The 23,470-nt window shown below is 42.6% G+C and overlaps 2 protein-coding genes across 3 annotated transcripts; one reads left to right on the top strand and one right to left on the bottom strand.

Moving 5' to 3' along the window:
* Positions 1-412: 412 nt before the first annotated feature.
* Positions 413-17,338, top strand: LOC138612771 (ELKS/Rab6-interacting/CAST family member 1-like). 2 transcript variants are annotated; one of them, XM_069686199.1, is made up of 21 exons: positions 413-551; positions 1,951-2,759; positions 2,901-3,089; positions 5,741-6,032; positions 6,710-6,837; positions 6,981-7,055; positions 7,139-7,294; positions 7,422-7,589; positions 7,757-7,924; positions 8,047-8,184; positions 8,330-8,470; positions 8,723-8,863; positions 8,991-9,184; positions 10,265-10,400; positions 10,506-10,637; positions 10,911-10,967; positions 11,589-11,749; positions 11,960-12,107; positions 13,152-13,247; positions 14,213-14,398; positions 14,494-17,338. In XM_069686199.1, exons 2-21 carry the CDS (start codon positions 2,214-2,216, stop codon positions 14,629-14,631), a joined length of 3,390 nt encoding a protein of 1,129 aa, XP_069542300.1. In that variant the 5' UTR covers positions 413-551; positions 1,951-2,213; the 3' UTR covers positions 14,632-17,338. The 2 variants fall into 2 exon arrangements, with proteins under 2 accessions (XP_069542300.1, XP_069542299.1); XM_069686198.1 differs by lacking the exon at positions 10,911-10,967.
* Positions 17,339-17,860: 522 nt separating this feature from the next.
* LOC138613038 (F-box/LRR-repeat protein 14-like) lies at positions 17,861-20,422 on the bottom strand. Its single transcript, XM_069686606.1, has one exon. It carries the CDS (start codon positions 19,875-19,877, stop codon positions 18,666-18,668), a length of 1,212 nt encoding a protein of 403 aa, XP_069542707.1. The 5' UTR covers positions 19,878-20,422; the 3' UTR covers positions 17,861-18,665.
* Positions 20,423-23,470: the final 3,048 nt, after the last annotated feature.

The following is a 23,470-nucleotide window of genomic DNA, read 5'->3' as shown; positions in this document are numbered from 1 at the left end:
GCAATACGACGACACCCCTTTTATATTATTTCTTACAAAATAAATGGAACACTGTAGAACACAGTATATTCACAAATTCTAATAAATATTTAATTATTATCATTATTAGCTTCAGAGGTAGGTATTCAAACGTTTGGTATTCAAACATCGGTCCAAGCCGACTGAATCTTATTTTGAAAAACCTCAGAGTGTGATGAAAACTTTTACCTTTTACCACAAGTTTTACCCATCATTTTACTCAGAAGTATGCATTTTGCCAAAATGTAAAGACTTTTTCTTCTTGTCTACAGTCCCCCATCATCAGTAGCTCGTGACCGCGCGTTCAAAACTCAAGCGTGGCGAGGAGACCATCGTGAACGCGCACAGCAGGCTTGACGTCACTCAGGCGCCCTGGCTCTCCTGAGCCGCTGGTACTGCTGGCAAAAAGATGGGAAAATCAGATAGACATCTATCGAGTAACTAACATTAAATGACGGTTTTTGCCGCCGATTTCCATTTGACAGAGGATTCAGTAGTGCCACCGGTTTCAGCTCCACAAGACAACGAGAAAGGTAGTTTGTTTGGAGAGGTTTTCACCACTGGCTATTGTGTTAGCGAGAAAAAATAGAGGCTGCTTGACCACATAAATTGGATGTACTAGTCTGAATGTTATGGCGAGCTAACGTTAAACGTATGCATTTGATATTAGTACTATCTCCTTGATTTTTACTTGACTCGCAGCTAGGTATACGAACCTCTGGATGAAGAAAACCGTAGCTTAAAGCTAAAAGCCGTTCAGTAAAGGTGGAGGAAAATGGATATGGTTTGATGTGGGTGTCTCCAGAGCAGACCCTGAACGGTGTCGTTAGGATTGTGCAAAATTCTAGAATTCTCTTTTAATGTTTCACATTTTGACACTGCGTCTACCGAATGTGTCATATCAGATATCTAGCTGTATAATTGACAGACTCTTATTTCTATTTGTGTGCAATTTTACAAGCTAAGAGATTTTTTCCCTTACAACGTCCACCATTGACAATCCCCCTTTCCCTCCCTTGCTAGTTTTAATCCATAGCGTCAGCACATTGGAAAAATGATTCAAGGATACAACGTTTGGTCTGCTGGTCAAATTTAAGAACCAGATTACACACGTCTGAAACAAACGACAACAATGAATCTTTTATTGCGAAGTTAAAGCCAGGAATGTCAGTCGTTAACGTTAGCCGTTACTGTTAGCCGTTTTGTTAGCCGTTACTGTCAGCCGTTACTGTTAGCCGTTAGTCAGCCGTTACTGTTAGCCGTCATGTCACCCGTTACTGTTAGCCGTCCTGTCAGCCGTTACTGATAGCCGTTAGTCAGCCGTTACTGTTAGCCGTTTTGTCAGCCGTTACAAATAACAGAACGTTCGGTGCTAGCAAGGCCACGCAGACTGCCCGGTTAACGTTAAATGTCTATGGTGGAGGTTCAGTTACAAACAGCACTTGACACAAAGCACAAACAAGAGGAGTTAGATACATTTCCATAGACAAAGCTGCTTAAAGTCTCACTTTTGTAACGTTTGTAACGTTGATGTTATTGGTCTGTAAGCAAGGACTTGGTTTTAAAGGACCCCATATGAGAAGTCACATGACTTTATACAGTTACACATTTGTCTGTCCTTAGCTTTCATTGTCTTTCTATGCTTAGCTTTCAATGTCTTAAATGGATACCCCTCATGCATTACAGAGAGGGTACCTCTAGTTTTAATAATTGTGCTATATGTTACAAACTCACCCTTTTGTTAGAAATGGAGAGACACTCCTTTAATGACCCTAAGTGAACCCAAGACTGCACAGGAGAAACCACTACCTTGTTTTGTGTGGGTTACCTACAGTTTGATGATCTTTTTATGTACATTTATATGTCTTGATAATAGAGGCTTCATTTATGCTATTTCTTTGCAATTTATTGGGAAAACTGTTTTCTTTGCAGATCGGTGTCTTTATTCGTAGCACTGGATAGCTCCTGTTGAGGGTGGAAAGACTGAACATTGTCTGTTCATGACAGTGGAGAGCACCAGTCCTCTATTTTATCAGGAAGATTGGGCCCACTGTCTCCAGTTAAGGCAGGATCCTCAAGACATATTCTCACAATTGTTGACAGTCACAACCACAATATCAGCGAGAATATACGCAGATACTTGAGAGATCAAACATCTGTATTACTGTCAGCCCTATTCTTCTATTTAGCAGAAGATGTACGGTAGTGCCCGTTCAGTTGGCAGAGGGGATGCCAACCACAGTGGAGGAAGAGATGGGAGTGGTACTGGTAATCAGGGATCCGGCCGTTCCCCTCGACTTCCCCGTTCCCCTCGGATGGGGCACCGTCGCACCAACAGCACTGGAGGCAGTGGAGGGGGACCTGGAGGAGCTGGTGGCAAGACACTTTCCATGGAGAACATCCAGTCCCTCAACGCTGCATATGCAACCTCAGGACCAATGTACCTGAGTGACAATGAGGTTGCCATGGCAGGTGACCACCTTCCCAAAAGTGGTGGGACAGTGACAACGATGGGGAGACAAAGAGTGACATATGGGTCAAGAGGAAGCAGCAGCGGAGTTGTGGCCGCCAGCACCCCCAACATCTCCACCTCAGTGCCTGCCAATGCTGTACTGCCAGCAGGAATGATGGCAGGTGATGCTCTGGCTTTTGGGGACCACCACATGGCCTCCACTGTGCCCCATTCTCTAAGGCAGGCCAGAGACAACACCATACTAGACCTGCAGGCCCAACTGAAAGAGGTATTTTGCTCAGTTTTCTCCCATTTTGCATTTAGTTGTTGATCAGGAATATTGCATTTTTGAACAAGAGGTTAATTTACTAGCTTCAGTAGACCACTGAGTGTTATTTATGTGCCTCTCCTTTATCCTGCTTCTCCTCAGATTCTGCGTGAGAATGAGCTGCTGCGGCGAGAAGTGGAAGTTAAGGAGAGCAAGCTTAGTTCCTCCATGAATTCTATCAAAACCTTCTGGAGCCCAGAATTAAAAAAGGAGCGTGCTCTCAGGAAAGATGAGGTTTCTAAGATCACTGTCTGGAAGGAACAATACCGTGTGATTCAAGATGAAGCACAGGTGAGTGATTCCTTGTAGGCATTCAAACAAATAGAATAATTGTAAAATTCTTGTTTCTGATCTCATCAACATTTTTTTCTCAAACTTAATAGAGTCATCAAATCGCCTGGGTTGAACTTGTTGTAGTGGATAAATGCTTTTCTTTGAGTATGTCAGCTTTAGTGTGTTGCTTGCTCTTTCTTCTCTCTGCAAAGGTTAGGTTGCATAGATTTTTGAACAACTTGTTAATCCTCTTATATGCAGCGATATGCGCATGCTCAATAGATGAAACAGGCTGTAAGTCTAATGCCTGCGTTGGCTTTTTCTGTATCTTTTAGATATCGCTGTGTGTGGTTGAAGATGGTGTGTATGTATAGTAGTTTAACCACTGCAAAAAATAACAAATGGTTGTCACAATTAACAGTTGAAAAAGAAGCCGTTGTGAACACCACTTATGATTAGGTGCCTTTCTAGAGCATTACATTTATTGTTATGATTTAGTTTAGTATATGTTTTGGATGCAGGAGATGTGTGTGAAAATGCTCGTACTACACTTCTATTACCTGCTACTACTGGATTTATTTATGTTATGTTAAATACCAGTTTCTATTCATCCAAATGAACCCAGCATTTTCTTAAGCCTTTCATTCCCTGATGCAAATTTAATGTCAGTTATCACTTGTTTTTCTCTCCTTGGCTCTGGATCTAAGTTATGTTTAACAGTCTGTGTCAGTCTGCACATGTAACCTTACTGTATTCACTATGGTGACAATATAATGTTGGATAGTGTTAGGTTTGTTTTTTGTTTTTTTATAAAACAATGGCATTAAACCAAACCTAGGCGTCTAACAAACCTTGAACGGCGCTTATTAAACTCTTCTGGTGTCACACATTTATGACGATGAACGATGGCATCATTAATCGGCCCAACCCTTGCATGCACACATGTATTTAAATAAGAAGTACATACATGTATGTACAAGGTCTCTTACTTACAGGATGTTTTGGGAATTGTGCAAATTAAGCTTCATTAATGAAGAAAAATAGTCTTTTGTTTCACTGTGATTCTTAATGGATGGGCACATCTGTATAATTTGCTGTTTTCACTCCTGCTGAGTCACAGAATCACACTGTGGACTAATTCCCAGTAATGCCTGACTAGCGCAGGGCTAATCAGTGGGTGCTGTAATTTAAAGATGTCTGCTTTCATATGTCAGCCTCCACCTCCCACACTGGCACACATACAAAGGAAAGCGCGGACACACATACAATCACACTCAACCACTCAGAGGCTTTTTGGCTAATTACAGCCTCAGTTAAAATGCATGTCCTTAATGAATGTGGGTCCAACTGAGTGTTCATACATCAATTTCAATTGGAATTTTACTTTTATATGTGTCATTCTGTTGAGTTTTCTAAACTGGGAAAATCCCTACTACAAGAGGGATTTATTAACAACATCTCTTTAATAAGTGACTGCTATTACACGGTCTTTAATAGTGTAGTTTCATCATCAAAAAAGGTTGTAATTCACATTATAACCATCAGTTATTTCTTGCTATACGCTCTTTGTCACATTTGTCATAGGATGTTGAGAAATGCCATCTGATACAAAGTAGTACTACTGTTAGTTGAGCAATGAGATTGTTATAATAATAAAAGAGAGACACTCCAAAAAAGCATATATCACACACTAGTGTATCTAGAGTATCTTTAACATTCAGGCTTGTATACAGTGGGTCAACTGCTGTGGATGACCTGAAGCAGAGTTTTGGCTCTGCATGCACTGTGTCACTAAAAGCTGTGACTTAGTGTTTGGACCAGTTTAGTGTAATGCATCACATCTCTCCTACTCTTTGTGCTCTCTCAAAGACCTGACTGTTATCCCTCCCCAGGCAGGGAGAGTGGGAATATGGGGGCTGAGAAAGGCAGAAGGCGTGTGTGTGTGTGTGTGTATGCGTGCTTGTCCGTGCATGCATCTGCCTGTGTATATGATGGGGGGGTTGAAGGTGCAGTCACAGCAGTGAGTCAGCCTTAGTCACGGGGTGGAGAGGGTGATGCAAAGGGAGCGCTAGAGAGAGGAGAGGTGAGAGTATTGGAGGGAAGGGCGAGAGCAGGCAAGGTGGATGCATAGTGTGTGTGTGTGTGTGTGTGAGAGGAGGAGAATAGTTTGTGCCGGTGGAGGGAGAAGGAGAAAATGACAAAGGAAAGGGAGGGGGCTGGAGAGGGAGGAGGACAGAGAGAAGCGAAGGCAGACACTGACTTCTCTCTTTGTTCTGTTTTCTGAAAACGCTCACAGCTGCTTCAGACCAGAGTGTAACACAGCCTTGTGTTACTGTCTTGCAGCAGCTCTGCCAAGTGTCCATGGCGTCAGATGCCACAAACAATGCAATACTATACTGGGCTGATTGTGTTTCACCACTTGTATTACTCCGTGCATGAAACGTAACACTGTCCACAATGCCTGGCTGTTGGGGGTGCATCTGTCAGGGTATTACTAAATTTTCACTCATGACTTGAGGCTGATTTGGAGCATGCTGTAAGACAATATTCTGCCCTGTATTATTCATTTCATCAATACATTTCACCCATAAATCTTTCCCATTAAAAAGTTCAGCTAACAAACAGAAAGCCATGTGAAGTTGCATGTTCGTCTGTTTATTTGTCCGCAGCATCTCCAGATGACTGTTCAGGCTCTTCAGGATGAGCTGAGGATCCAGAGGGACCTCAACCAGCTGCTCCAGCAAGACCCCTCCAACCAAAGCCGGGACCTGGCGTTGTCATCTGAACCTACAGAGGAGAACTACCGGCGGCTACAGGCCGAGCATGAGAGGCAGGCCAAAGAGCTCTTCCTCCTTAGAAAGACCCTGGAGGAGATGGAGCTGAGGATTGACACACAGAAACAAACCCTGGGGGCCAGGGACGAGTCCATCAAGAAGCTGCTGGAGATGCTGCAGAGTAAAGGCAGGTTTGAGCCTCTGGAGAGAAGAAGAGTTAAAATAACTGATCTTTTTAAAGAAGGCTGAATTTAGAAGCCAGTTCATAACTGTGCTACAGAGCAATTCTTCTATTGGACAATAGATTATTTCACAAAGTGGTATTACAGGTCAAATCGGAAAACCAGATAACTCTTATTTCTTCCTCAAAGATTTTGTCTCTCAAAGTCTTTGGTCTCTGTAACTTTAAGCTACTATGGTTGCCACTTGCTTATTTCCCCCTCAGCTCCACCCAAGCTCTCTCATCCACTTGACAAACATGGGTTTTATGGGCCCCATAAACTCACCACAATGCGTGCTTTAAACCCAAGTATGCTGCTGAGGTTAGGGACAAGTCTTTTACATAGGTGGCGCCAAAAATAACTTCATGGTATGGCCTTGGGGACACAAAATACCAGAGAAAAACACATCAGCTAACAAATAAAATTGTGTGTGCTTTAGTTAGTAGCTTATTTGTTAGCTGTAAGGTTGTGAATAGAACGCTTTTATATATCCTTTTCTGCTGATTAGACAATCTTTTCTCTGAAGCAAAAACAAAGGCATATGATGCTCAGAATGGCTTCACAAGACTCAGCCTTTAGATTACATAAATGTCTGTCTTCCTACTTCATCACGGTAACCAAGTTTGTATGCATTCTATCTCAGGGCCATCTGCCAAGGCATCAGAGGAGGATCAGGAGCGGACCAGGAGACTGGCTGATGCAGAGATGCACAGGCATCACCTCGAGAGTTTACTGGACCAGAGAGAACGAGAGATAAATGCACTAAGAGAGGTAATGTCAAGTCCAACCATTGGACATAAAACATAACATTTCATTGGTCCATCTATGTTGTCTGACATTTATATTCTGATATGCGATTACACATTTTTTAAACATCCATGCAACATGTTCTTCTTCTTCTTCTGACCCTAAAGGAGCTGCACCGTCGATATGAGGGAACCCCGGAGTCGACCAAAACCAAGGCTCTACAGACTGTCATCGACATGAAGGTAAGGGCTGAAATGGAGATGTGTTTATGAGTATGTTTGTGGTGTTTCTGGTCACATATGTTCGTCCTCTCATTCAACTCCAGGATGCAAAAATCAATTCAATGGAGCGGAACCTGAGAGACATGGAGGAGGAGCTGCTGATGATGAAATCTAATGGACTTCTGAGCTGCGAGGAGCGTCAGGAGGAGATGAAGCAGATGGAGGTTTATCGCAGCCACACCAAGTTCATGAAGAACAAGGTCTGAGACCACATGGAATTGAGTGTAGTTCACTGGCCTGCTGTCATGTTGGTTTGGCTCATGAATACAATTTAGGTGGAGGACTCTGTTTTCAATTTGCTAAGTTCCATGTCCATCTTCTTTTCAGATGGAGCAGGTGAAGCAGGACCTCTCCCGGAAGGACTCTGAGATGCTGGGTTTGCAGACCAAGCTGGAGACTCTCAACAACCAGTTCTCAGACAGCAAGCAGCACATTGAAGTCCTCAAGGAGTCCCTCACTGCCAAGGAGCAGCGAGCTGCCATCTTACAGACAGAGGTACAGCAGATACATTACTATACATTCTTGCACAGAGGACTTAGGAATAGATGCAGCGGGTTCTTTAAAGTTACAAATGATTTCTTTCTCCTACTTCAGACGAGTAGCACTACACAGTATCACTTTATTGCTTTTGACGGCTTTGGTTTCAATTTCCTCCATGCCAGGTGGATGCTTTGCGCCTGCGCCTGGAAGAGAAGGAGGCAACTCTGAATAAGAAGAGCAAGCAGATACAAGAAATGTCAGAGGAGAAGGGCACACTCAATGGAGAGATCCATGACCTTAAGGACATGCTGGAGGTTAAGGAACGCAAAGTGAATGTGCTACAGAAGAAGGTGACTCCGACTGAGAGCTGTCTGATTTTGCTCGCAGAGATGCACTCATCATTCTACAGTATGATGTGTGTCCTGTGGTTGATGTGCATAGAGACTGATGGTTGCTTGTGCTTGCTCTGCAGATCGAGAACTTGCAGGAGCAGCTGAGGGACAAGGAGAAGCAGATGAGCAGCTTGAAGGAGAGAGTAAAATCTTTGCAGGCAGACACTTCCAACACTGACACGGCTCTTACCACTCTGGAGGAGTCTCTGGCAGAAAAGGTGAGGATTTGTCTGCACGCACTAGGTTGCTTCAAATTATTTTATATTAGCATGTTCATCAGTTGCACGAGTGTGTGTATCTGTTGGCTGTTGTGTTTATTTCCGGTAGCATGTGTGATCGTTGTCTTCACCTCCTTCACTTTAGGAGCGCATCATTGAACGCTTAAAGGAGCAGCGAGACAGAGACGACCGGGAGAAGACAGAAGAGCTCGACTGCAACAAGAAGGAACTGAAAGAGCTGAAGGAGAGACTGAGCTTACTGCAGGGAGACCTGTCAGACAGAGAGGTGAGAACAGATACACAGAAACACGCTCGCACAAAGACACTCTTGTTTTCTGTGATTCTATTAATACAGTGAACATTACTGTCAGACATGAGCATCAGGTTTTTTCCATTAGTCTCACTTTGCGATGACTCATGGAGGCCTGTATCGGATCTTATGTATTTTCAGTCTCTTCGGTCCCAGGCTCTGTTAGTTTGATAAGATGGAACAGATTCATCTATACTGCTGTGTTTGTGGGTGTGTGTATATGTGCAGACGTCCCTGTTGGACCTTAAGGAGCATGCATCGTCCCTGGCCTCCTCGGGGCTGAAGAAGGACTCCAAACTCAAGAGTCTGGAGATCACGTTGGAGCAGAAGAAGGAGGAGTGCCTCAAACTAGAGAACCATCTGAAGAGAGTGAGAAAAAAAGACATCTGCATGCTCAACATGATCCAACTAAATCTTTATTTTGAATTTCTAATACCTAACTGCAGACATTGACGTAGATAAGACTGTTTTTAACTGACAGCCTGTCTTTTCTCAGGCTCAAAATGCAGCCCTGGAGGCTCAGGCCAACACTGAGCTGGCTGAGCGCATTAAGAACCTCGAGCAGGAAGTGGCTCGCCACAGAGAGGATTCTGGAAAGGCCCAGGCTGAGGTGGACCGCCTGCTGGAGATCCTTCGGGAAATGGAGAATGAGAAGAATGACAAGGACAAAAAGATCAATGAGCTGGAGAGGTGGGTGGAAGCATGCATGCTAGCTACTGTGCTGCATGTGTTTAAGCTCTGCAGTTTCAATATTTAGTTTTTAATGAATGATTGTGATTTAGTTGTGACTGTTTCATTGTGAGGTTTGACAGGTACACGCAGCTTTCTGCCATTTGTTTTCATCCCCGCTGGCTGGTAATATTTTGACACTTCGGAGAACGTTGCCCCCAGCACATTAAATTGTGGACTTAAGTGTAATTTGGCCAACTGCCATTTGGCATCTTACTCATATAACTTTGAAAGCTGATGTGTCGAACGTAATAAGCAGACCTGTTGTAAAAAGCTAGTAGGTAAAGCTAGAGAAGTTGGCGTCAGTTATTATCTAACATGTTTCTGTTAGTTGTCTTCTGCTTGTACGTGTATAATTATGTGATCTTGTGACACCAGTCAAAGACACCAAATAATCCTGACATGTGTACGAGGCCCGTCCTTCTTTCTCTGTGTCTTCATGTTGACTCTTCTTCCTGAAAGTTTGTTTTTCTCTTTACTGCTTTCTTGTCTTTACATCGGAATCTCTCACCCCACCAGTTTGTCCTCCAGGTTAGTATTTGCTCCTTTTCTCTTTCCCCCGCCCACAGCATCCTTATTTTTTGTCCTTGTTTCTCTCCACCTTCTACCTCTCCGTGTGGTGCCTCCAGCAATGCCTTTTCCGAAATAGTGAACTCTTTTTCTTTCCTCATAGTGCTGCTCATGCATTTTTTTCTCTTTGTCTTTACCTAAGTTCTCTTTGTCCCCCTGAGTCAAATCTGAAATGGACTTTTTGCAGGGCTGTCTAAATGAGAGTCTGTAAGGCCGTGGTTATAAATGTTATTTTGTCTACAAAGGGTAGCTTTTCATGCGATCACATGACTTTATTTCTGCATTTATATTTGCTTTTTATTCATAAATTAATAAACATTCTACGTGGATTATTGTTGGGGCAATATGAGAGTCAATATACCATTTTATATATAAGTGCTTATAAATTGAATTTACATTTCAAGTAGGACCAAAGTCCAGCTTTTACACAAACATGTAACGCCTCCCATGTATCCAATGGTGCCTCTGTAGGCAGATGAAGGACCAGACGAAGAAGGTGGCGTCTCTGAAGCACAAGGAGCAGGTGGAGAAGAGCAGGAATGCTCGTCTCATGGATGAGGCCAGGAAAAGGGAGGACAACATGTCTGAGAGCTCCCAGCAGGTGAAGGTGAGGCATGTGTGCCGTTTGCTCAGACCACATGACCCTTGCATTAAAACTACATTTTAAGTCAAACAAACTCATATTTGCCCTCGTCCTGCGCCTGTTGTGTAGGACTCCCTGCGCCAGAAGTCAGAGCGCATAGAGGAGCTGGAGGAGGCCCTGAGAGAGAGCGTTCAGATCACTGCGGAGCGAGAGATGGTGCTGGCACAGGAGGAGGCTGCTAGGTCCCTCCAGGAGAAGCAGGTACACAGGCTCCTACATAAACACACACACACAATAATAATAATAATACAACGCCAGGATCACTCCTACAGCACATGCGTCTCGTAACACATATATACACAAGAAACTCTTTCATATAAATGTCGATTCTTTCTTCCCTTTCTCTACCTTTTTTATGGTGTTTTCATCCTCTCCTCACCTCCTCCTCTCCTCTGGCCTCCGTCTCCTTCTCAGTTCTTTTATCTCTGCTTCTCGTTTTCTCTTGTTTTCTCTCTGCTACACACTGCCTCTCAGAAGCACTCACTCAAACCAATGCATGAGTCCAACCTCGCCCACTTAAAGTTGTCCAAGGTATGAGTCCAGTATGTGTGACCTCCATCAGTGAGCAACAACACTCACAGGGGTGGACACAAGAACAGCAACACTTGTACACTTCATGCAGTCGCATACAACAACCCTGCAATTAATGCTGATGTGGAGTTTGATCATTTTTGGGGACTTTGATGTTGATGGATTGCATTACTTTGTAAGGTGTTGCTGTTTCCAGCCTGTGTAATTTCATGTTATTTTGTTTACCTGCTGTTTGATTATGAAACATGTCAATGCTGATTAATTGTTGGCTCGTACATCAAGAAACCGATAAAATTGATAATCTAGGAATTAATTATTCTCTCTTTCATGCAGTAATTAATGCATATATTAATATGCAACAATGGTACTCTTGTGCCCCTTTAAATAAATAACAGGTAAATGAAATTCAGTGCTGTAGCTTAATGTTATCTGTGTTATAGTTGACCCCTATCCCTCGCAAAAGCCTAGTTGAATTCTGCTGCCCCTGCCCAATCAGAGAAGTGCATACCAAAATATTTTTAATGCAAAAAAGCCCCCCTGCTTTCAGTGAATGATTCAGGTTTTCTGTTGTGATTTATTCACGATTGAATTGTTGTCATGCATGTGCGTGTGTGTTCCCAGATGGAGGAGCTGCTGGGGGCCATGGAGAAGGTGAAGCAGGAGCTGGAGTCAATGCGAGCTAAGCTGGCCTCCACCCAGCAGTCTCTGTGTGAGAAAGAGGCACACCTCTCCACCCTGCGAGCTGAGCGCAGGAAACACCTGGAGGAGGTGCTGGAGATGAAGTAAGACACGCACACACAAACGTACACAAACACACACAGCAGGGCGGAGTAGACCCCGGAGTATTGATTACCTGCCTTCATCTTGTAAAATGTCATCCATTTCTGGCCTTCCCCAGCTGGCAGAATGATTTTGAACCATGAATAATAAATGATGACTGAGCTATTTACTTGTTTGGTTAAATGCCATGTTGTTTCCTCCTCACCTTACAGGCAGGAGGCGCTGTTGGCAGCTATCAGCGAGAAGGACGCTAACATTGCCCTGCTGGAGTTGTCCTCCTCTAAGAAGAAGAAGACCCAGGATGAGGTGGCTCTGCTGAAGCGGGAGAAGGACAGACTGGTGCAACAGCTTAAACAGCAGGTGGGGAGGGGGCTGATCATGAGCACATGATCGAGGTGTTCAGGGAGCCTCGACATTATTACACAAAAAATGTTATTTATGTTCTCTCACACAAATTATGTTCACCAGTGGGGAATAGATTTCAGGAAGAACATGGACATTTCGGACTCCTACTGTCAGATGCCAGTTAATCATAATTTATAATAATGCAGCTCAGTGAGGAGAAAATTGAAAGGTCAACTAAAACTATGGCTTTATGTCAAACAGGCTCCTGACTGGTTTCCATACAAACATTTAGATTTTGATACATTTTGCTGGAAGACATCATTTTCATGTGGCCTCTATATTTAAAACTATAAATAATAGAGAAGATTGACTATTATTGAAATTGAAAGCATTAATAACTTCACTCAGTAGCTGATTCTGTACAGTAAAACAATTTTAAAACAAATAAGCAAACATGGTTACCTGAAACTTGTTTATTAAATGTCAGGATCAGCACTATGGCTGATTCATATAAATTCACATGTTGTTTAGCACTAACCAAAAGCTACAGAAACAATTAAGGTTTTTAACAATATAGATTCCACATAGAAATGTAGAATCTGTAGGCATGGGTGTGGATTTTAAGGATGACAAGTGTTCTGGTTTTTGTACTGCGCTTGTAGTCAGAGTAATATTGACCAATCACATATCAGCAGGCTGCAGCGTATGCAGGAAAAACAGTCTGTGTGGAGAGCAAAGGCAGGCGCAACATAATGCGCCAAAAGATTAATATAGACCTAATCAGAGAATAAATGACTGGTGATCAAAAGAAAATAATTACATACTATTTTGATAATCATTTTTCTTGCAACAATATCACATATTAGCTGGTTCCAGTTTCTTTCATGTGAGGATTTGCTGCTTTTTTGTCATCTATGATGGTTAATGGAGAGTTTTTTATTGTTTGTTGGACGAAAGGCACCACTTTGGCTTTATTTGACCTATCGTCGACCTTGCAATGTATCACTTAATCTTATATTTTTCGTGATTTTTATTCTTGCCATGTTTAATTCATAACAGACTCAAAACAGAATGAAACTGATGGCAGACAACTATGAGGACGACCACCTGAAGACTGCACCCGACCAGACAAATCACAAACCCTCTCCGGATCAGGTAGCTCACAAAACCACCAACAGCCCTTTTACTTGTGTTTCATACTGAACCGCTTCTCTAACATTTCTGCTGTTGATTGGTCAACTAGATAATGTTTGTTGTAAGAAGTATTAACTGATACTTATAAAGTGAACTGAACTGTTTTTCTAACTTTATTGTCTGTAAACACACTAACCAATTCTCCTTTCTAATGCTGCACTCGGCTAACCTTGTGGCTAAAAGGATGATGAGGAGGGTATCTGGGCGTAGCCAACCTTTTGCCCTCCCCCTCTCTCTCTCTCTCAGCCATTTTTTTCAGAAGGGTGAGCTCGTTTGAAAAGCCAGACCCGTCACACCTCTCTTCATCGTTGCTTTGTGGCATGTTTACTCGTCTTCCATTTGTTGTGATTTTCTTTTTGTCACATTTCACTCCAGTCTTCTTCATGTTGATGGTCATTGTGATCGTTGCTTGGTGTTTCTTTGAGAGCGCTCATGCTGTTCATGTATTGGTTCTAAGTGGCTTACAGAGGGCAGGGATCAAGTGTGTTTGTGAGTGTTTGCATGCACAGGCTAAGAGGATGAGATGATTTTGATCTTGGCTCAGTGTCATCGCCATCAAGCATCTTAGCTTTGCATGCCACTGCTCTGACACTTATCATTAGCTCCCACACTTACAGGTGCATTGGATGGTTTAAAGTAAGTCACAAACATTAATAGAAATAAATACATAGACTAAATTTGCACCTGGGAAGGCTGGCTCTGATGTTAGATGGTGATGGGTTCATAAACGTGCATGCAGATGATGTTTTGTTTCTCTTTCATGAAATGTGTGTTTGGGTCATTCATTGTTCATCTTCAACCATTGTAAAGGAGCATAATGTCTGATGTTAAACCCCCCTCCTTTTTCCCTTTATTATTATATATATTCCTAACCCTTGTTTCTCCTCTTTTTTCCACACTTCCTCACTCTCTCCTGCCCCCTGCAGATGATCCCCCCTCTTATAGCCCTGTCCCAGAACCGCAGTAAGCTCAAGCTCTACATCGCCCACCTGACAGACCTCTGCCACGACCGGGACCCCAGCATCCTCAGCCAGCTCACGCCGCCCTCTCACTACCACAACAGCGACCCTGAAGACTGGGAGGAGGAGGTCCAGAAGATGAGTGTCGAACAGGTAGAGCAGGAACTCAGTTTTTATTTGTCTCTTTTTGGATTGGTTATAGTTATATTTAAGAGTTTAACTCATTAATTGATTCTTTCCCCTTCCAGTTGGAGCAGGAGCTGGAGGTGTGTGAGAAGGAGAGCGGAGAGCTGCAGGAGTACGCCAACTCTGTTCTCCAGCAGATCGCAGACTACTGCCCGGACATCCTGGAGCAGGTCGTCAACGCCCTGGAGGAGTCATGCTGACAACTCTGACCTCAGTCACAACCGGGCTGACCCCTGGTCTTCACATTAACCTGTAGCTGAGCCCAGGAGCCCCTACCTCCACTCATCAAGGCTCCTGGAAGGATGAGAGGACTCTATCTGACCCCTCTGAGCTTCTCTTCCTCGCTCCTCTCGTCCACTCTGGAACAAACCCTCAGATTCCTGAGTGCTTTCCTGTCTCCAGTGTCTCTCTGATGTCAGGCTTGCAAAATCGAATTAGGGATGTTCACATAGTCCACAAACTGCTCCTATAATGACAGCCCTGGCAGGTGGTATGTACGCACCCTTTAGCATTTGTGAACTCACCAAATTCGATTTTGCTTGTAGCAAAGTTAGAAATACATAGTTGCAACCCTGTTGGTGTGGGACAGGTATGTTGAAGGAGAGAGGAAATCAGATGAAAGAATCACACTTCAGCACAAAGTCTCCGAGTATACTGCCAAGCTTCCTCTCCCTAGACGTCTTCACTCACAGCAGGAAGTGCAAGATCAAGCACAGTTACCTCACCAACTTTTATCTCAGTCTTTGACCCCTTTAGATTCCTCTCGCAGGTCTTTGAAGTTAAAGGGGGTAAACTTTTTCCTAACACAGAGCAGGAAAGCACTTTTTCAGGTAGAGAATTGAGGAGCTGCTACATCTAGAGGGGAGCAGAGAGGAGTGGAGCTCAAAGGGTAAATCATGGAGCCATGTAGAAGCTTGTTTTGTATTTTAGTCAGTGTTCCATAACTAGGAGGCTTGAGTCACAGACTCTAGTTAGAAATTACAGCTCCTGGTGGCAGATTGTCTGAGGACACAAAGACATCCTAACACTAAGGAAAAGCCACCTTTTTTAACCAAATAAATGCAGCATGTTCTCCAAATGTTTCCTCTCCCGGCTCAGAGCTGCGTGTGTAGCCAGGATTAAGTTATAGGTACGTCTTTACTGTGTGGTCTGTGGCATGAGAGGGGGATCAAGGCCTGACTCTGATCAAAGGTCAGCTTTTAGTTACACTTTGTTCTCATATAGGAGTGTGAGAGAGAGAGAGAGAGAGAGAGAGAGAGAGCGAGAGAGAGAGGAAACAAAAAAAAGCTTTTATTCTTGGTGTCGTGTTCAGTTTTAGATGGTTTTGCACACTACGTCCACTTGTTTATGAGGTATGCAATGTTTCATTTGAGAACGTTCTAGTGGCCTTGGAGCATTTACAGAGATAAGTACCGGACCTAATGCAGGGAAGTGGATCTCTCTGTAATAATGGTGCTAAGGCATGGTGTAAGGACTTGTGATCTGATCCACTGATCATTTGGTCTCATCCAAAGTTTCTATAGCTGTTACTTTAAGCCCACCTGATCTTGAGTTAGTAGACCGAATCTCTGAAGAATACAAGACGACCCTTTTTTTCTTGTATGATTCCGATCACTTAAGAAAATGCAAGTGATGCCTCCTTTTATTGCATTTTTTGAAATCTTCAGGGCTGAGGTTTTTAATTACTAAGTGCATCTACATTTACAGGAAATTAAAGTCACTTTTCAGCAGATTTTGACTTTTTAGATCAGTTTGTAAATAACGTGATATTTAACACGTGCAGTGACTGAATAAAGGTAATTAAGTGGAAGGTGTTGTGCATTCTTTAAAAAAACCTGAAGAGTTAAAGCAGTGCAGTTGTCTTTTGTGTCTAATTTTGTCTTCAGGACAAAATGTGTGTGTGTGACAGTACTGCCATAACTTGCGGAAAGTCATGTTCTATAGAGATATATATAAATATAATACATATATATAAAAATGTTTACTGTATGGATATGCATTGAATGTTTGCACAGAATCTTTAAGAGCGAGCTGCTCTGAACAAAATGACCGTCACGTTAGCGTCCTCAGCAGAGACTGAGGAGAGAAGTGTCAAAAAAAACTTTTGTGTCAAAATAACGTGTGAACTACAAATGTTTTCAAACCGTGACTGTGTGATGGGAGAGTACTTTTCTTGCATTTATTTCTAATGGTCATTTTTTATATATTTTCACCACATGGTGATGTAAAGGTATTATCCTGAGATTCCAGTGTTGTCTTCTCTTCTTACTTGTTATGTCAAAGGTTTTTGTTTTGTTGAAGTCGAAGGCAGACTGATGGATAAAAATAAGTCTCCAGCTATCAGGGCCCTCCTGCTGTTACAACACGATGTTATATAACAAAACAGAAAAAATGCATCTGGAAGTTTTCTAACAAACTTCCTGTTCGAGCTTGATTCACAGATAAACTCGGGTAGTTGGACTAACATTGTTTTTAACTGAAAACGGAACACAGCCCGGTTCTGGGGGATGTTAACTGGATGCTTGTTTTTGTGCTTCTTGTCTTTCAAACCTCGGAGTTAACTTCTCCGTCCCTTTTAACCCCCCAGCTTTCACCCAGGGTTCAGAGGAAGAAAAGAGCATTTTTTAAGTGTTTTGTTTCCCTTACTTTGGCCTGTGTGTCCCTGCCCTTGCCTTAATGTCTCGTCATCTCTTTTTGTCGTCTCCTTCTCGAGGAACACAGAGCTGATTAAGGGGCTCCTGTCAACTTCATGTGTTAGTTTCTTTTCTTTTTGCATTTGTATAAGAAATGTACTGCCTTCTGTCTGTTCGTGTTGAGAATCAAACTGTGTAAAAAGAAAGCAAAACAGACATGTTTGTGAGTTATTTGGATTTTGTATGAATGTAAATAAATAAATTATAAGCCTTGGTTTCTTGTTTTCTTGAACCAGTTTGGAGGAAACTACGCACAAATCCAGCTGTTATGAATTTGAGTTGACATCTCGTAGTTACGACTGTTGTGCCTTGTATTGGAAACAAAATAAAGTTGAAAGTTGAGACCATCAGGAATTTGTGAGTTGAAATACATTGATTAACTGAAGATATTTCTGTTTTTCTGCCCAATCAGAAGCCGGTGTCAGTGACAACTTCGGAGCTGATCACAGAAGTATGAAAAACTTTCAGATTGAAATCATCTGTACGTTAAAGCTGTATTTTAGCACTGAAAAGTATTTACCTAAAACAGGCTTTTCTGTGGGACTGTGGTGTTCCCTTACACTTCAAGTAGAGCAGCCACATTATGCTCATCTTAATGATATGACATTTACAAAAAAAACTTTGTAGAAGATAAGACAAGTGCAATAAACTGCCCAACCTTCGAGATAGACAATTATTGTCATAACTCAAACATAGTTCCACAAGCAAGAGAGACAGAACTGAAACATATGCCATCTTTATTCATAAATATCACTACTGTATGAATATAAAACAATATTAAATTACTGCTTTTTCAAACAAATACTCTGACACTATCGTTGGAAGCTCCTCAGGAGAAAAAACACTGATAAACAGTTTTTAAGGTATTGCATATAGCCTTGGCAGCTGTTAATTACTACGCCTTACTGTAGCTGTGTTGATGAACCTTTGAAGGAGTAGCGTACATACTTTCTTCCTCAGGAATACGAAACATAGCCAACTATACATAGGTAAACAAAGAGAGACAGGAGTGATCCAACCACTTCAATTTGAAGTACAATTTTGTCAACAACAGTCATTCAATACAAAAAATATTGGTTACACAAGTAAAAAATACATCAGCCAAAAAGACATTCTATCAAAACTTCAGTCCAAGGTACTCCAGCCTTTCTGTGAAGAGTTAAAACGCCTTACTAATATTCTTCTATGAGATTTTTTAAATATCAAAACCTCCATTGTTACGTAAGTCACAAAAATATGCAATGTAATTTAGTATTCAGCGGTAGTAGGCACTCCTGTGTTTGACGGGTGAGGTAGCTAGACAATAAAAACTGTACAGAGGCTGAGATTAAACGATGCACATCAAAGAGCACAAGGCTGAAACTTAATGTGAGTAAGAGTGGAGTATTGCAGGGTAGGAGAACAATATTCCAGTGATCAATTCAGAGTCCCTCCTTGTTTTTAGTCACAGCGTACTAGGGGAAATTAAGAATGGATACAGGCAGTCCTTCTCAGTAACACACTGAGCTCTGTACACACATTTCTACTTAACAGGAGAGCTTTCACCTCACTCTCTCACTCTCTGTCATCTGCCACAGTCCCAGGTTTAACACTTTAAGGCACGGGAGCTGCGTTATCCTCTCCAGGCCCCTCTTGGTGATCTTAGTACAACCATACAGATCAATCCCCGTCAGCTGGGTCAGGTGGTCTGCTATTAACTCCAACCCCTTATCTGTGATCCTCACACACTGTCCGATGTTGAGAGTCTTGAGTTCATGCATCTGGCGTACCATCCTGTTGATGCCATCGTCACTGATGTGGCAGGAGCAAAGAGAGAGGGACTTGAGCTGATACAACCCCTGGGCGATGTACGCCAGGCTCTGGTCTCCGATCTTGTCACAGAAGGAAACATCAAGTCCAGACAGCCGGAGGGATCCCATGGCCAGATGCATTATCCCTGTGTCACTGATGTTATCACATGACCGCAGGTTCAGGCTGCACAGGTGGGTCATGTGTGACAGGTGGATCATCCCTGCGTCGGATATCCCTCCACAGAAGCTGAGGTTGAGAACTTTGAGCTTGTTTAGACCCTTTGAGACGTGCTTGAGAGAAAGGTCGGTCAGCTTCTGGCAGTCCTGTAAGGTCAACTTCTCCAGCGACAGGCAGCCCTCTGCAGCGCTGCGGGTCATACCGGACAGGTGACCGATGCCCACATCGGACACATGCCTGCAGCTGCGCAGGTTAAGGCTCTTGAGTCTGTGCAAGCCCCAGGCAATGAGCAACAGGCCTGTGTTTGTTATATTGCTGCATCCCCCAAGTTCAAGCACCTCCAGGTTTTTGAGGTACTGTGCAATCCTCCCCAGGCTGGAGTCAGTGATCTGTTTACAGAGGCTGAGGTTCAGTACCCGCAGGGACGGGATGTCCTGCACAAAGGCATGTCCGAGTCCGTTGTCTGTTAGGTTGAAACATCCACACAGGTTAAGGCTTTCGATGTGCGGCATCCCTTGAATCACGTAGCTCAGACTTCGCCTCAGGCTGAGAATCTGAACTTTTTTGATCCCCCTGGTCTGCAGGCTGGGGAACAGAGACGGGTTAGCTCGCCGCAGATGGAGCTTGGCTTCCACCCCCCTCCACACCGACTTGTGGTAGGACGCGTCCCTCCAGGCCGCGCACACTTGGGCTACTCTCCCTTTGTCTTTAACGTCCAGATAACTGAATATAATGGCCAGGATCTCCGGGAAAAGGCACGAGATATGCGTCTCCATTTCAAACATGACTGCAGTTTAACTGTTTTTAGCAGCAGATGCTAATGGTGAACGACAATACTGTCGTGGTTAGCTCGCCGAAGATCTCCTGCCGAAGTTGCTGGCTGGCTCGGCAACGTTAGCTAATGTCAGCTAGCATACGAACGAGCTAACTATGGCTAGTTAGCATTGTGTGAAACGTAACAAAAAGCCACACATCTTACTGGGGCGGAGCATTCCTCTATAATAAATAAAAAGGTGGTACAAAGTGGCCACTAACGGAACAGTCCCTGTTCACAAGGTGGGCACAAATGTAGGAACCTCCGAAGGCAGTTGTGATATTTACCTAGCAGGCTAGGCTAACGCTAGCGCTCCACCGTTAGCAAAAGTCGGCGCAACGTTAGCTGTTAGCTGTCTCAACTTGTGAGCTTCAAAGGCGAAAAAAAAAACTCCACTTCCAAGCCGTCCAAAACAACTTATCTTTTACTCCAGCTCATCGCCAAGCGTATCCGAGAACTTTGTCGTTTCCAGGAACTTTAATCTACACATAAAGAGGTAAATGCCAGGCTCCTTTACCTTCCGAGGCATCTCCAGCAGCGACGGAGCATCCCGGATCTCTACAAATGATCAGACCAGCTCGAATAGCTTATAGCCAGCGTAGACACCGACCAGCGCCTCCTGGTGGACGAAATGAGGTAATAGTTCTACTCTCTCAGTAACTCAGTTTTGATAATAAGATCAATAATAATTTTGTACAAGACTCAATACAGAATGTTTATAGTAAATTAGCACAATAATTTGTGTCTGAATCACGGTATATAACATCTCATTGTTCTTTGATTCCCCCTAACTTATTCTGTTGATAGCTACATTACACCTTTTAAAAATGTGTCACTGGCTACATGGGCATACTAAATGATGTTAATAAACATTAATTTATTGATAAAGTATACATTAATTGGGCAAATATATCCCAGACCACTACATAACCATCTTTTACTAAATATTATTAATTTTCTAACAAACAAACCACCTCAATTTTTTACTTCTTTAAGCCTTTCATTTCTCAAACCTTTGCCAAAAAACAACAACAGCAAAAAAACAGCAAAAAAACAGAAATAAAACAGGAAAAAAAGACAGGGTTTTATTTATTCTACTTGTAATAAACAACAAGAGGGAGAAAAGTGGAAATGTGTGACCATATTTGTTGTTGTAGCTTTCCAAGGACCTGCTGCCTCCCAAATAATCTTTTAAATTAGTCACACATGCAGCATTGACCTGACACAGTATCATTTATTCACACTCTGCTATGTCACTTTCCTCCTTGTTCAGTGCTGCGTGGTTTAAATGTCTTTGACCTGGCAGGAAGCCCAGAGTCACCTCAGCGAGGCGTTCACTGGTCACCTCTGGCTGCTGGAAGAACACACCCCGGGTGCTTTACAAGGATTGTTAGTGGTTCAGTGTGGAGAGGACAAGACGGGCAGAGATGAACACAAGGTGAGCGTAAAAATAACACACTGTGAGGTCACACTGATATGAAGTCCAATGTCGAATTGCTGACGAACCTATGCAACCTTTTCCTTCTCATCGATGAACAAATAATTTTTTGGGGTTCGTGTTTGCTGTGTTTGTCTTTGTCTTTCTTTTTTCTTTGATTCTCTTTTTCAGTCTTTCTGAAGCTGATTTAGGAGGGGCTTGGTAGCAGGGTGGTTACAGCTCTTGATACATAACTGAAACATTACTGGTTCATGTCGTACGCCCCTCTCTCTCCCTATTTCCTGTCTGTGTCTTCACTCAGGAGCCGTCCAGTAAAGAATCAGTAAAAAATCTCAACAAGAAACCTAAGTTGATCATGTAAAAGTTCAAAGTATGAAAGACAAAGTTTTATCAGCCTGCTTAGAAAGTACACAGTGTCAGGGAGGCAATTTACTGTGCTGTGTTGTTTTTCTGCTTTAGAGGATCAATCATGAGTCAGAGAAATTCACATGAACATAACTTTGCCTTATGTCCTGTTTGCATTGTTTATTTGGACCTCCTACGAGTCTATCCACTCCAAGTGAGGAGAGATTACTGTAGTTGAAGTGAATCCGACCCTAGAATCACCTTTGACCTTCAGGGTCACTGCGAGAAATCCTGTCCCCCTGACAACAGCTCACTCGGGACCATGAAACAACAAATATCTGCAATTCCTGGCATGTTTCAGGACTCCTGTCTCTGTCTGGGCCCTGAATCATTCTGTCTTTTTTTCCTTCCGGTTTGGCTCCAGTAACTTTCTCTGGACATCGTACGACACAGCTTTTTATTTCAGAGCTCACATCACAAATGATGCAGCCGTACATTTCTTAAATGAAGTCAAAAACCATTGGTAGACAGATACATTTTTTGAACTTTAATATATATATATATTTAATTAATAACCATGTAATATAGAATCATTGAGCATTATTTGTTGTCTTCATTTTGTAGCACACGTATGATGATGTTGTGTCAGGCATTATTTGCTTAACCTCTGGCGTAGAATTAAATGAGCAGATGTAAATGACCCAACAATTCTGTGGAGATGAAAACATTCTAAAATCACAAAGGAAAATATCTGACAAACATTGTCAAAAACAATCCATCAGGCAAAGAATAGATTTAACTGCAGATGATTATGTTAAACAAGATCACATGTAGAAGGTAATGGGCCATGACTGGTCTGGACTCTGCTCATGGCAAGTATTACCACCTCTGTGTAAGAGGGAATTACAGATCATATTCAGAAAAAGCTAATACTATTATTTGTGTTTAAATGGAGTCGTCTGCCCTTTTGTCTGTTTTGTTCTCTGTACCACACACAGAGACTCTGGACTTCTCAGGAGACAGATCAGTCAGACCTGTGTGGGCAGTCAGGGTCAGAAATGGCCTCAAAACTTAATTATCCGATTCCTTCATGAACATGCAGGACGTTAACGCTCTGCTATAATACTCCTCTGCGATATTACAACAACTTTGGTGTAATATTCAGCTGACATATACTCAGCATCAATTTTGTGTGTTAATAAAAAATTTTAAAGCTCCTGAGAGGAGTTTTTCGAAGGTTATGAAGCAGGCTGAAATTAATTCTAATGACTCTATATGAGCTACAAAAGCAAACCAGACCATCAGCGACTAGATTGATTATTTCTATATAGTTCTTTGTAATGCCGGACAACTCTGGCGGGGGGTAGGTGTCAGATGAAGTGATTAACTGCACACTGCCTTTGTTGACATTTTCCAGGGCAAAAGTTTAAAGTGAGTGATACATGACTGTTACAAGGAAGCAGGATGAGATTTTTTGTTATGTATGTAATTTTGTGTGCTTATAGGGGTAAGGGTTAGGGTTATCTGCTGTTTATATATCAAACATGTAAAGTGTTGGGTGATGTTACGACAGAAATTAACTACTAGATATCATTGTACTATCCAGCTCTGTCGACTGTCTTCATCTGAGCGTCGAATTTGTTTCTTTTTCTTTGGATTTTCACTTATTGTTGAAGTTGTATCTGTAGTCATCCATCTTTTCTTTGTTTGTTCAGCCATAGTAGATTACTGTTTACTCACAACACTTGCAGAGACCAAGAAGCAGCCGCTTAGCTCCGCCT

The sequence above is a fragment of the Semicossyphus pulcher genome, unplaced genomic scaffold (assembly GCF_022749685.1).
Source record: "Semicossyphus pulcher isolate SPU_LCO1_2020_fin unplaced genomic scaffold, fSemPul1.0.p SCAF_8, whole genome shotgun sequence".
Classification (NCBI taxonomy): Eukaryota; Metazoa; Chordata; class Actinopteri; order Labriformes; family Labridae; genus Semicossyphus; species Semicossyphus pulcher.
The sequence above is the reverse complement of the archived record's forward strand: the minus strand, read 5'-3'. Positions and strand labels throughout refer to the sequence as shown.